Source organism: Petaurus breviceps, unplaced genomic scaffold (assembly GCF_028583685.1).
Source record: "Petaurus breviceps papuanus isolate PSGF00001 unplaced genomic scaffold, PetGlider_PUasm1.0 191, whole genome shotgun sequence".
NCBI classification, from domain to species: Eukaryota; Metazoa; Chordata; class Mammalia; order Diprotodontia; family Petauridae; genus Petaurus; species Petaurus breviceps.
The window spans coordinates 3,318,751-3,333,637 of NW_027185811.1; the positions used below are offsets into that span (position 1 = coordinate 3,318,751).

The 14,887-nt window shown below is 39.0% G+C and overlaps 1 protein-coding gene across 1 annotated transcript in view; it reads right to left on the bottom strand.

The window, feature by feature from the left end:
- Nucleotides 1-11,809: 11,809 nt before the first annotated feature.
- The window catches only part of DNAJC22 (DnaJ heat shock protein family (Hsp40) member C22), a 7,924-nt gene continuing 4,846 nt past the window's right edge, over nucleotides 11,810-14,887 (bottom strand). Inside the window, exon 3 of the mRNA XM_069092614.1 lies at nucleotides 11,810-12,285. Within this exon, the coding sequence (XP_068948715.1) occupies nucleotides 12,106-12,285 (180 nt within the window). The 3' untranslated portion in view covers nucleotides 11,810-12,105. The remainder of the gene's footprint in view (nucleotides 12,286-14,887) is intronic.

Below are 14,887 nucleotides of genomic sequence, written 5' to 3' on the forward strand. Positions count from 1 at the left end.
GACCAAAATATCTGTATACAGGGCTCTCTTCAATGAAAGATGTATGATTGCAGAATCATTGAATATTAGGGCTGGGAGACAATTTGTATATCATGATATCATGTTATCCAACCTCTACGTTTTATATATATATATATATATAGTTTCTAGGGGGATAAAGGTGCTTGAAATGGGTTCCTGTAGGTCAGGACATTAATTCCCTGTGTTTTCTTCCTTGACTGCTCAGATATTTAGTGTTGCCCCAGCAACATTTGACTGAAAAACCTACCCTCCAATCCTAAGAAAGGAGTGTGGGAGCAAGCATTTTGGTAAAGGAACAATTGAAGATACAATCACTGCCTGTGACAGATGATGCCATATGGATCAGAAATTTTACTTCAGACTGGGAGTCAGGAGTAGTAGCAAATGCCAGGATACCAATGCTAGAATTGCATGGTCAGCTATGTAGGAATCACAGAGAATAGACAAGGTAAATGAAATGGTTCATGCTACTGCAAACAGATTTTCCTTAGAGAGGTGTACCTGTTCTGCAATCTCTGTTCCTTAAGAGTTTGCTTCATGTTTCCTTTTTGCTTTAAAATTGATTTCTAAGATAAAAATGGTTAACCATTGCATTGCTGATCCATTTGTTTTAGTATTCAAATTCAGCAGAAGAAAGGCTGGGGTGCCTAAAAGAAAGAGAAATTTCACAACTATGGTATAAAAAAATTTCTAGAAAAAAATCTTGGCTCAAGATGAATAAAAGAGAATTATTGATTCATATGGTTTAATCTCCCATACCAAGGAGAAAATGTGGACCTGGATCAATCCTAGACAATGAGTCAGCAGTTTCAGTGGCAATATGACTGTGATGAGCTGGGGTTGGTATGAGAGGTGACCTTTTGACCACCTTCTCTTCCCATTTTCTTCCCAAGGTGGTCTTGAAAGGAAAACGATTCCTCTGGAGGACTGGAATGGAGAAGGTGGGGAGGGGTTCTAGAAAAAAAGCCACATATGTGAAGAGAAGTTGGAGGAGTACCTGGAAAAGAAAGAACAGAAGAACTGGAGCCAGAAGGAGGAAAAAACCAGCCCTCTTTACCAGAACAACACCGTTACCTTAAATAGTGCTGCTATATGCAGAGGCAAAAACAAATTCAGAGACATTAGATGACTTATCTCTGTCTACAGGCACAACCAGGACTAGTAATACCCTATTTTCTATCATGTGACCTTTGCCAAAAACATTACTAATCGCTGAGAAGGATGTATTAGTGTTGAATGTATTTCCAATAGAATTTCAGCTTGCACATATACTTACACATTTATTCATTAAGTGATGAGTTATAAAGGTCTTCTATGATACTCATGGAAAAGATAAGTCACCCTCCAGAAGCTTACAAGATGTGCCTGATGAGAGCACTAAAGAACAACTCCAAGTCAACATAACAAAGTGTAAGTTAAAAAAAAAAAAGGAAGTTAATAGGAGTAGAGAGGGGATTCACAGAAGACTGTGGTGAATCAATTGCTTCATGGTTGGAGTTGGTCAGAAAGAGCTTCAGTGACATTGGACCTTGAAGTATAAAATATGAATGGGCAGAAAGGAAAGGGAAGGGCATTTTAGGTAGAAAAATAGCTTCAGCAAAGGTATAGAGGCAGGAAGGAGCAGGTCTTGTGGGGAAGGAAATTGGGACTAAGCTGAGAAATGATAAAATGAGCTTGACAGTAAACTAAAGATTCTCTGAAATGTTTAATGCCTTTAGCTGCACTACCTCTAAGAAGTCTGTCTACCAACCATTTAGCTCTGTTGCCCTACCATGGTATCATCTCTTCTTAGAAGAGGTTGGCTCCTCTGATTTGGGACAAAATATCTTTCTGATGCTATTTCCAGGGACTAAACCAACTTGCTGCCAGTGCCCAGCAGTCACACTTCCATAGCCTGTTATAGTTCTGAAATGGAATCAAGGTCCTGCACGAACGGGGTTAAACTTATCGAAGTCACATCTTCCTAATCAGAATGCTATTTTATTCTGGGTAAGCCAGTCAGTGGTTGTTAGAACGAAGGAGTTCTAACTCTTTGCTTATGGCAACAGTAGGAATCATCAGCCACAACGAAAGGACTTTGGGAAGTATAGGGGATATGGGGAAAAGTGATTGAAAAGGAAAATAAGGAGATTAAATAATTATTGGGATAAAACTCACTTTTGTTTCATATAAAAGTTTCTTTCCAGTGCAAAAACAAACAAAAAAAAAAGTGGGGAGAAGAGGAGAAAGGGAAGAAACATGGAGTTGGGTAGGAAATTAAGTTCAACCCAAGGAGAAAAAGTCATTGTATGACAGAATAGAAAGAATCTATAACATCATGTGTCACCAAAATAACTCATACTATCCTAAGGTTCCCAAGAAGAGAGAGCTTCATTGGTGACATCATCTGATCAAATACAGCTAATAAACATGCAGTGGAAACTCGCTCTGGCTGGAAGACTACATGTAAATCTTGTTCACAATAACACCCCTCTCTCCTCTCAGTCAAAAGAGAGGTAATTAATTCTAGAAATGGAGCCCATTAAAAAAAACCAAGAGCCAACTAGAGTAAGAAGACCTATTTTACAGTTTGTGCCAGCCTTATGGTGCCACCTTCAGGTCTTACCTAGAAGTGCCACGCAGAATACATTATTTCCTTTTCCTTCCAGGCCCCCATATCAACCAAAGTAAATGATGAATTGTCAAAAATATGGAGTAAAAACAACAACAGATCAACATTGACATTTATAAAATCAAGTCCTTTATTTCAATTGTACATTTATATATTTCTTTAATTGGACTCTGCTTCACAGAACAGGACAATTTCCATTTTGGGAATGTTCTCAGGGGATGTCCTGGAGATTTTTAATTTCCCTTATTACTAAAAAAAAAAATAAAGAGAATACAGGCAATATGGTGTAGAGGGAGGAGTTTAAATAGAAAACTCAGAGGATCTAGGCTCTGGACCTAGTTCTACCACAAGCTAAGCTTGAGCTTAGGTTTAAGGCCTTAGTTTCCTCTTCTGCACCACGAGGATGACCTTTCCAGGTCTAGCATTCTAGGTCTCTAAGGAAGAAGTTAAGAGAAATTCCTTCTAAGCCCTAAAATGATTTGAGGATGAACTGTTTTCTTCCCTTACAGAAGTGATCAGTCTGTTTCATAGGACACCATATTTACATACAATTGCCTTTTGAGAGGGTAGTGTAACTGTGGTAACAATTCCATTTTAGGATAAGCAAGAGGGCCAGTACAAGGAGAGAGGGAAAACAGGGCATAAATGTTTTTCATAGAATCACAGGAATTAGAGCCAGAGGGGACCTGAGAATCCTGTCCAGTCCAGTCTACAGATTCTGCAAATGAAGAAACAGACTGACCAACTTGAAGACCATAAAAGTATAAGCTGTTTCATGCAAAAACATAGTCTAACCCAATATGGACAGAGTTTTACAATCTAAAAAAAAAAGTCTTTTTTTTCCATGATATGCCATCAGATAATAAATATAGTACCAGCTGACATTTATAGAGCACTTTGAAGTCTAGTGATGAATATTCCATATATTATTTTATTTGATCCACATGACACTATGAGATGACTATAGGCATTATCCTATTTATAGAGGAGGAAAATGAACCTGAGTTAGATTAAATGACTTGCTTGAGGTTTTATGTGTGTGTGTGTACATATATATCATGTGGATGACCCCCCAAAATAAAGTACTTGATCTTTTCTGCTTCCTTTTACCTTCTAGGAGAGGCAAAGCTGAATTTCATTGATTTCCCCACCTGTCTCCACACTGTCTGGCTCCCTTTTTCAGAGTCAAAAGCTGTAAGAACCACACACTGTTAATTCAACTTTAGCCTAGGGCATTATAATAACCCCCAGGTTCATTTCCTCCTCCATCCCCAAATGATGTTGATATTACACTAAATTTTTATTGATTGAAAAGTTGTTAATACAATCACATCAGCTCAGAGCCCACAGTTGGGAAAATCTCTAACATCCAGAGGGAGCATTGACTGTGCACTACTTTAAATTTTATGTATTTCCTGCCTTTTGCTTCTTTAAATTTAAGGCAAAAATCAAGAAACAGGAAAGAGAAGCAGAGTGTTTTATTGATGCCTATATATTGATCAGGCACTGGAAGGGGGAAAGAGTGGAAAGACTAAAACTTTTAGAACTTCCCCCAATCTTTTAAGGGATGATTACCACCAACAACTTCAGTCTCTGAGTTTTCTGTTTCAGATACCTGCAGATCCATCATAGCTCAGCTCTCCTTTCTTTTCTTGTTTGACCTGTAGCCCTTATAGCACCAATTCTTTCCAGCCCAGTTTCTTCAGTCCTGGGTGGGGCTGGGAATACCTTCTTCCCCACTGATGCTTCTCCTCCTTAGTTCTTGTAGTCTCTCCTCCTCAGTTCACTGTCTCAGGCCATGTGTGTCTCTTTAAAAATTCCCACGTGTGACTCAATCTGACTTCTGGCTCAGAAAAAATCCAAATTTCTCTGTGGGCTAAGAAGGAATGCTTGTCCCTCAAATACTAATTTCAATATACAAGTTAGTTCTCAAACCCCTATTAAGAAGAGCTAGTAAGACCAACCACCTCCAATGCCTGTAAAATATGACTCTAAACAAATTTTAGAGCTACAGAACCCACAAAGTAACAGAGAAACAAATCTCCTGCTGAAGGCAGCCTGACAGGCCAATAGAAAGGGTCTATCGCACCGAGCTGGGAGTGGGGCACTGTCCCACATGAGCTGTGTAGACCTGGACCCAGGGTGACCAAGACTGGCCAGAGCAGACTCCAGGAGAATCACCAGCAGCTATGGCGGTTTCCAGAATTCTCAACCCATAAAAGCCAAAGAGAAAGTAAAAGATCAGTGGGGAACTCTGTTGGAACTAGGTGAAGGAAGACTGTGGTCCAGCCCCTGTCCCCTGGGTGAGAGGTGGCAGTAGCATGACAGCTGCAGCTCTTGCCATGTGGCTGCCTCAGGAGCTCCTGGACTGCAGATTGTAGGGGGACCAAGCAACCATTCAGAGGGTAATTATTCTTCCTTTGACCTGCTTGGATCCAGAGTGCAGTCTTGGGAGGTGGTCCTGGGGTAAGAAATGCCAGTGTGCCAGAGCTTGTGGTGGTTGTAGAGAGGGAGCCCTCCTCAGACCACTGACAACATTTGTGGAAAACCCCAGCAATTTGGGACAAAGTTCTCTACACTCTGGAAGCACAGTTCTACCCTGGCAAAGAGCTCAGAAGTCAAGTAATTGGCTGGAAAGATGTACAAGCAGAGCTGGGAGTGGCTAGATGGTACAGTGAATAGAGCACTGGCCCCAGAGTCAGGAGGACCTGACTTCAAATCCGGCCTCAGACACTTGATACACTTACTAGCCATGTGACTTTGGGCAAGTCACTTAACCCCAACTGCCCTTCAAAAAAAAATTAACAAGCAGAGGAAGCACAATTCGACCATAGAATCCTTTTTGGGGGACAAAAAGAATCAAAACATGGAACCAGAAGAAGTCAACAAAGTCAAAACTCCTGCATTAATAGCTTCCAAGAAAAATATAAATTGGTTACAGGCCATGGAGGAGCTCAAGAAGAATTTTGAAAATCAAGTAAGAGAAGTGGAGGAAAAATTGGGAAGAGAAATGAGAATGATGCAAGAAAATCATGAAACGCAAGTCAACAGCCTGCTAAAGGAGACCCAAAAATACACTGAAGAAAATAACACCTTAAAAAATAGACTAACCCAAATGGCAAAAGAAGCCCAAAAAGCCAGTGAGAAGAAGAATGCCTTAAAAAGCCAAATTGCCCAGATGGAAAAGGAATTTCAAAAACTCACTGAAGAGAATAATTCCTTCAAAATTAGACTGGAGCAAATGGAAGCTAATGACTTTATGAGAAATCAAGATACTATAAAACAAATCCAAACAAATGAAAAAATAGAAGGCAATGTGAAATATTGGAAAAACCACTAACCTAGAAAATAGATCCAGGAGAGATAATTTAAAAATTATTGAACTACCTGAAAGCCATGATCAAAAAGAGAGCCTAGAAATCATCTTTCAAGAAATTCTCAAGGAAAATTGCCCTGATGTTCTGGAACCTGAGGGCAAAATAGAAATTGAAAGAATTCACTAATCTCCTCTTGAAAAAGATCCCAAAAAGAAAACTCCTAGGAATATTATAGCCAGATTCCAGAGCTCCCAGGTCAAGGAAAAAATATTACAAGCTATCAAGAAGAAATAATTTGAGTATTGTGGAAATACAATCAAGATAACACAGATCTAGCAGCTTCTACATTAAGGGATCGAAAGGCTTGGAATATGATATTCTGGAGGTCAAAGGAGCTAGGATTAAAACCAAGAATCACCTACCCAGCAAAACTGAGTATAATGCTTTAGGAGAAAATATGGTCATTCAATGAAATAGAGAACTCTCAAGTATTCTTGATGAAAAAAACAGAGTTGAACAGAAAATTTGACTTTCAAATATAAGAAGCAAGAGAAGCATGAGAAGGTAAATGGGAAAAAGAAATCATAAGGAACTTATTAAAGTTGAACTATTTATATTCATACATGGAAAAATTATAATTATAACTAGATGTTTCTCAGTATGAGGATAGTTGAAGAGAATATATGTGTATATCTGTATACATATATAGGAGGGTGTATGTGTGTATAAATACATATGTGAGTGTGTGTATATGTGTACAGGTATACATAGACAGAGGGTACAGGATCAGTTGAATAGGAAGGGATGATAGCTAAAAATAAAATGAAGAAGTGAGAGAGGAATATAATGAGAGAAGGAGAAAGGAGGAGATAGATTAGGGTAAATTATCTCATATAAAAGAGGCAAGAGAAAACTGTTACAATGGAGAGGAAGAACAGGAAGGTGAAAGGGAATGGGTCAACCTTACTCTCATTGAATTTGGCTTAAGGAGGGAATAAACATGCACACTCAATTGGGTATCTTACCCCACAGGAAAGTAGGGGGGAAGGGGATGGGGAGGATGATAGAAGGGAGGGCAGATTGCGAGGGAGTGTAGTTAGAAGCACACACTTTTGAAAAGGGACAGGGTCAAAGTAGAAAATAGAATAAGTGAGGGGCGGGATAGGATGGAAGAAAACATAGTTAGTCTTTGACAATATATCTACTATGGAAACGTTTTGCGTAACTACACATGGACAACCTATATTGAATTGCTTATCTTCCCAATGGGGGTGGGTGAGGAGGGAAGAAGGGAAAGAATCTGGAAATCAAAGTTTTAGAAACAAATGTTTAAAAAAATTATTTTTTACATGCAACTGGGAAATAAGATATACAGGCACTGGCGTATAGAAATCCATCTTGCCCTATTAGAAAGAAGGGGAATGGAAGATGATATAAGAGACAGCCAATTAGGGGAAAGGATATTCAGTAGGCTCACTATTTTGGGGTGGGGGTAGGGGAAAGACAGGGAGAAAATTTGTAACCCAAAATCTTGTGGAAATGAATGCTGAAAACTAAAAATAAACAAAATTTTAAAAAGAGCTAGTATGTATAGAGGCAGGGTTTTGATCCACGTCTCTCCTGATTCTAAGGCCTCCATGATAGTAAAATATCATAATGCCTCAAATTCAAATCCAAGTTTGATTTGAATCCGAGAGGGGCAGCTAGATGGCGCAGTGAATAGAGCACCGGCCCTGGAGTCAGGAGTACCTGAGTTCAAATCTGGCCTCAAACACTCAACATAAAAACTAGCTTGTGACTTAACCCCAATTGCCCTCCAGAAAGCAAAAAACCAAAAAACAGAGATAACATAAAGAGGCCAAAAAAAAAAAATCTCAGTTATATTATTTAAAAGACATAAACTTCAGGGACAGCTAGGTAACCCAGTGAATAGAGCAACAGCACTACAGGGCAGAAGCAAAGGGCCACACAAGGTTTACCGCATCATCACTCACTACATAGAAAGAAGCAGGCCCCAAAGTAGGCGACCAGAATCAGGAAGGGCAACTTTGAGTATGCTCCATGGAATTCGTGGAACAGCCCCCTTTTTTTTTTCTTTCTTTCTTTTCTTTTTTTTTTTTGCAGGGCAATTGGGGTTAAGTGACTTGCCCAAAGTCACATGCCAGTAAGTGTGTCAAGTGTCTGAGGTCACATTTGAACTCAGGTCCTCCTGACTCCAGGGCCGATGCTCTACTGCGCCACCTAGCCATCCCCATGGAACAACCCCTTTTTACATGCTTAAAAAAAAACATTATAAGCCAAATCTCAGCCCCATGAGATCTCTCCCAATATCCCTTTTAAAAAATGTGAAAAGTATTTCCTCTTCCTACCTATTCCTCCCACCCCAACACACACACACACACACACACACACACACACACACACAGAAAAGTAAAAGAAAACCCTTGTGATAAATACACAGTCAAGTAAAACCAATTCCCACATTGCCCATGTCCAAAAATTTATGTTTCATTCTTCATTTTCAGTCCATCACATCTCTGCTCCATCATCTGTCCTGGAATCATATTTAGCCCTTGTTGAAGATTAGAGATCCTAAGTATTTCAAAGTTGTTCCTCTTTTTAAAATGTTGTTATGACATAAATCATTCTCTTTGTTCTTCTTATTTCACTCTGAATTAATTTTTTCAAGTCTTTCTGGGCTTCTCCAAAACCATCCCTTTCATCATTTCTTCAGGCATTAAAGTATTCCATTACATTCATTATACCATAATTTGTTTTGCCACTCCCAAATTAATGGGCATATCCTTAGTTTCAAATTATTTGCCACCACAAAAAAGATGCTATAAATATTTTTTTAAGGTGGGTCATTTTCTTCTTTCTTCTATGTCTTTGAAGTATAGCTCTAGCAGTGTTGTTGCTGTTGTTGTTGCTTGTAATTCCTTCTAGAAGAGAATCATGGCATCAGGAAGATGATGCCATGACTTGCAAGTGAATTGGATTTAAGTGAGGGAGGGCTGTACAAAGTCACCAGCCTCACTTTCTCCTCTGGAACTATCTGAATGCAAATGCTGGGTCAAAAGATACTCACAGTTTTGTGGCTTTGGGGGCACAGCACCAAACTGCTTCCCAGAGTAGCTGGCTGTACTTGACAGTATAGTAATATATCTGTTTTCCAGCAGCCCATCCCACCTTTGTCATTTTCCTTAATTGTCAATTTAGTCAATCTGGTAGGAATGAGATAGAACTTCAGAGTTGCTTTAGTTTTCATTTCTCTAATTTTTAGTGATTTAGAGAAGATTTTCATATCAGAGAAACTTGCTGCAGAAAATTTTTCCCAGTTGACTCTTTCTCTTCTAACCTTAGTTGTTTTGGTTTTGTTTGTGCAAAAACTTTGTAGTGTTCATGTATGGATCATGGGAATTTGGAGATTTTTCCTGCCCCTTAATAAGTCAAAGGGAATTTGAAGACCTTCCCTGCTTTGAAGATATATCCTGCCTAATGGGTTGAATGTAATCACATGGAGTCTGTGATGGGAGGAGTTTGCTGAAGGATGAAACAGAGCCCACAGGAAGCTGGAAGTCAGAGCAGTTAGAGACTGGAGGTAGGAGAGACCTGAGGGAAACAGGCTTGTGAGTAAATGTTGGTTTGTGGGAAGGCCAAAGGATACTGTGGCTCTCTGTGCAGTTATGACTTATTAATTTCTTTGCTACTATGATGGAATCGGCTTACTGGTTTTGGGATTCAGTTTTCTTGTGTCTGAATAGATGTTTAGCTTCTTTCTTCTATGTGGATAGTCTGTTATATTTTGTGATTGAGCACTATTCTGGCATATTTTTAGTGGCCATAGGCACTGTGAATGTTGCATTGGCACTACAGTTATATAAACAAAACTGTCCATTTACCTTTAGTAGTCCTCTCGATCCCTTGTTTGGTCATGAATCCATAGGTCCTAAAGTTAATTTCTTCCTTATTCCTTTAATTTACTTATAACATGACCTTTCATATCTCTAAGTCATACATACATTTATTTCTCTGAATATTCCTGTGGAATCCACTATTCCCCCCCCAAAAAAAATCCACCCCTCTATCAGAATTCTCTTTTTTCTCCCAAGATACCATCATCCTTCTAGGCATCCATTCTTAAAACTCTGAAGTTTCCTTAATCCTTTACTCTCCCTACCTACCACCCCATCAAATCAGTTGCTAAACAGAATCAATGCCCACAACTTCTCTCAAATCTATTCATCTCTCTGCCCATGAAGTCACCAGCCTAGTTCAGGTACTCATCACTATCTCCCTCAGACTATGGCAATAGCTGCCTAATTGGTCTCTCTGTATCAAGTCTCTTCTTCAATCCATCCTCCACATCAGTGGTTTCAAACTTAAATAGAAATGGGTCACTAACCTATATATAAGGATTCCTGTGGGCTTATTGACTTGGAAAACCATATATTAGCATGATCTATGTTCTATTGCATATTATTTTGTTAAACAGTTTGTAATTACATTTTAATCCCATGTTTGGCACCTTTGTTCCACATAGCCCACAAAGTAATATTCCTAAAGAAAAGGCCCAACCCTATCACTCCCCTCCTCAAAAAGCTCCAGTGGCTCCATATTGCTTAGTCAGGTCCAACTCTTCGTCACCCCATTTGGAATTTTCTTGGCGAAGATACTGGAGTGGTTTCCATTTCCTTCTCCAGTTCATTTTACAGATGAGGAAATTGAAGTAAACAGTGTTAAGTGACTTGCCCAGGTCACACAGCTAGTACATGTCTGAGGCCAGATTTGAACCCAGAAAGAGCTCCATTGCACCACCTAGCTGCCCTGGCTCCATATTATCCCTTAGATCAAACACCTCTGTTTGACATTTCGAGCTCTCCATACCTGACTCCAGCCTACTTTTCCAGGCAATGACACATTACTCCTCTTCATTTACTCTACAGTCTAGTCAAATTAGTCTACTTTGTATCTTACAAACAACAATCCATCTCCCAACTTTGTGCTATTCCATAGGCTTTCTCTCCATACCTAGAATTAATCAGTCTTCAGCTTTGTCACTTGGGATTCCTAGCTTCCTTCAAAATTGAGCTCAAGAGGCAGCCAGGTAGCACAATGAGTAAGAGCACTGGCTCCAGTGTCAGGATGACCTGGGGATCAAATCCGGGCGCAGATACTTAGCACCACACCCAGAAATAACTGGCCGTGTAACCTTGCACAAGTTACTTAACCTCAATTGCTTAAAAAAAAATTGAGCTCAAGAGCCTAGGCTTACATGAGGGCTTTTCTGATCCTCCAAGCTGCTGGTGGTTCTCTTCCCTCTAACAAATATTACTTTTGATATACCCTGTATTTTGTATTTCCTTCCATACATGAATGTAGTTTCCCCTAATAGGATGTAAGCTTCTTGCAGGCAGAACTGCTTCATTTTTGTCTTTGTATCCCTAGCCTCTAATATGTTGCCTGACACATATTAAACACTTAATCAATGCTTGCTGATTGGTTTATCAATAGTCCTACTTAGTGGATGAAATGTAGAAGTAGTGGGATTCCTGAAGCTTTCCCTAATCCTCCCAAACAGATGTGATTTCTGCCTCCTAATTCCCACAGCACTTTGTTTCTCTCATGGCACATGGCACTTTCTTGTGTTCTATCATATTTATTTGTGTACTTGTTTTAGAAGAAACCATGTTTTTATTTTGTATATCTGAAAGTGCCTGGTACAGTGCCTTGCATAGAATAGACACTCTATAAATGAACAGATGTTAATAGACTCCTTGAGTTTACCATTCCAAAACTACCATCTTCATGATATGGGGGCGGGGGGGAGAGGGGGAACTAAAATAGAAGACATGTGTCATGAAAGATCAATTATTTTTTTATGTTTCATAGCATTCCCTTTGCCCCATCATTATTCAAGATTTAAAAACAATAAAGAAAACAAAAGCCATGAGATTAAAAACTTTACCATAAAATCCGTATTTCCTAATGCAATAAAAGCTTTTCATCTCCAACAATAGCAGCTTCATGCACCTCCCCACCCCCAATTCTGTTGGGAGAAACACAGTGAACAAAACAACAGAGATAGTTTCCTAGGAAGAGCCCATGGCAAAGGACAGGCTTCTTAATACCTCATTGCCTCCTTTTTCCAACTTGTCAGGAGTCTCTGGACTTCCTAAACTTACTGAGGATTTCATAAGCAGCCTGGATCTCTAAGAAGTGTTTTTGAGCTTCCTCCACTTGGTGCCTGTTGTGATCTGGGTGCCAAATCTTCACTAATTCCCGGTAGCTCTGGTTGATTTCATCAGATGTTGCCCCTTCACTAAGGCCCAAAACCTTTGGGAAAAGAAAAAAAGCTGACAAACTGGAATCACATAGGTTGGTAATGCTTGTGGCCCCTCCACTCAGTTCATTTTGCATCATGCCCAGGAGAATATTTTTGTGGACAATGGGGGTTAGATACCATAGTTGACAAATAACTCCTTTTTTTCATTAAAGAAATATTTGTTCACCTGGGTTCTCTAGATGGAGTTTGATGGTATACTCCATGATCCCAAAGTTATCACCAACCACTTAAAAAGTTTCCCAATTGCATGATATGTTTTTTGTGCTTCATCCAAATTATTATGAAGTAATCACTGAATTAACTAGTTATCTATACATATATACACACAAAGAATTATACAATTAAAGTTTATGTTTACCTCATCACTTCAAAAACAGAATACAACTTTCCTAAGAAAGAACACACAAAGGGGCAGCTAGGTGGCACAGTGAATAGAGCACCGGCCCCAGAGTCAGGAGGACCTGAGTTCAAATCCGGCCTCAGACACTTGACACACTTACTAGCTGTGTGACTTTGGGCAAGTCACTTAACCCCAATTGCCTTCCAAAAAAAAAAAAAAGAACACACAAAAAGAGTTTTTCCATTACAAGTACTTAATAAATATCCATTGAATGACAGCTGAATGATCACTTTCAGGGGAAATCTCAAAAGACTTCATAGAGGAGGTAGCATCCATGCTGGACCTTAAAGAATGGGTAGGATATATATTGAATTGCTTATCTTCCCAGTGAGGGAAGAAGGAAAAGAATCTGGAATTCAAAGTTTTAAAATCAAATGTTTTTTTTAAAATATTATTATTATTATTTACATGCAACTGGGAAATAAGATATGCAGGCACTGGGGTATAGAGATCCATCTTGCCCTACCAGAAAGTCAGAGGGGGTATGGAGGAGGATATAGAAGAGAGCAGATTGGGGGAGGGGGTATACAGTGGGATCGATGTTTTGGGGTGATAGGTAGGGGAAAGACGGGGAGAAAATTTGTAACTCAAAATCTTGTGGAAATGAATGTTGTAAACTAAAAACAAACATAAAATTTAATTAAAAAAAAAAGAATGGGTAGGATGTCAACACAGAAAAAGGCAAGAAGGATATTCCAAGAATTGGAAACAGTGTTAGCAAAAGCTTACAGGTAGGAAAGCATGAGGTGTAGTTCTCTTTTGCTGAAGCATAGACTATAGAAAAGGGATTAGTGTGAGAGAAAGCTAGAAGACAGATTGGAGATAGAAGGTGGAAGGCCTTCCATGCTGGGCTGAGAAGTCTATAACTTATTCCATAGACAAAGGGGAGCCATTGAAAGTTTTTGAGCAATGCAATAATAGCAATAATAATATACATTTATATGATGGTTACTATGTGCTAGATTTTGTGCTTAATTTGAGACCTGAACCCATTCTTTCCAGGAAAGAATAGTCTTAGGAAAATAAATTCCTGGAGTACTAGGATTTGCCTCCAATTTTGTCTTCTTATATTCTAACTAGAATATAAGATCTGTATGTAGAGGCAGCTGTGGAGTGCAATGGTTAGAGCACTGGGCCTGGAGTCAGGAAGATCTAGGTTCAAATCTGGTCTCAGATACTTATTAACTATGTGACCCTGGACAAGTCACTTAACCTCAGTTTCTTCCTCTGTAAAATGGAGATAATAATAGCACCTGCCTCCCAGAGTTGTGAGGATCAAAAGAGATAGTAACATTTAAAAACTGTAAAATGCTTAGCATAGTACCTGGTACATAGTAAGTGCTATACGTGTGTTAGCTAGTATTATCGTTATTAAATTTCTTAGCACAGCTCCTGGCACATAGTAAGTGCTATATAAATGTCAGCTATTATTATTGTTATTACTGTTATAATACTAAGGCAACAGTCCTATGGGTTGTCCATGTAACTGCGTTATCACTGTCTGGACAATAGACATTCTTCATCCACTTGATTTTTCCTGTGTGGATAGTTTGATGAAAATTTTTTTAATTATTATGGATCCCATTTAGGAAACTAGGGCTTGATATAATCAGTATATAAATGGGATCCATAATAATTAAAAAAAATTCAGTCTGGAGGAGTGAATGGGAAATGAAAATTACATAAAAGCAACAGGCATCAGTAAAATGTTCGGATTTTTTAAGAGAATAAATGAAATACACACACACACAAACACACAAAAACCCTTCAGTGGACCCTTTCATCATCTCAAGCTACTCCTCTCTCTAATTTCTTTCACTAACAAACTCCTTGGGTCATCAATAGCAATAATCACTCACTGCCTTATCTTCCACTCACTTCTTAGCTCCTTGAAATGTAGCTACACCAATCTACTAATACTGCTTTCTCAAAGGTTACCAAATGACCTCTTAACTGTTAAATATCAGAGCTCATTTTCAATCTCTCTGTAGCTTTTGACACTACTGACAACCACCTCTTCCCTTGGTTTCCATGACACCATTTTTCCAGGTTCTCCTTCTTTAGTCTCCACTGCTAATTCTTTTTCTCTCTCTCATTCCTTAAACATGAATCTATCCCCCAATGTCCTCTGGAATCTGGCAGATAGATAGATAGATAGATAGATAGATAGATAGATAGATAGATAGATAGAT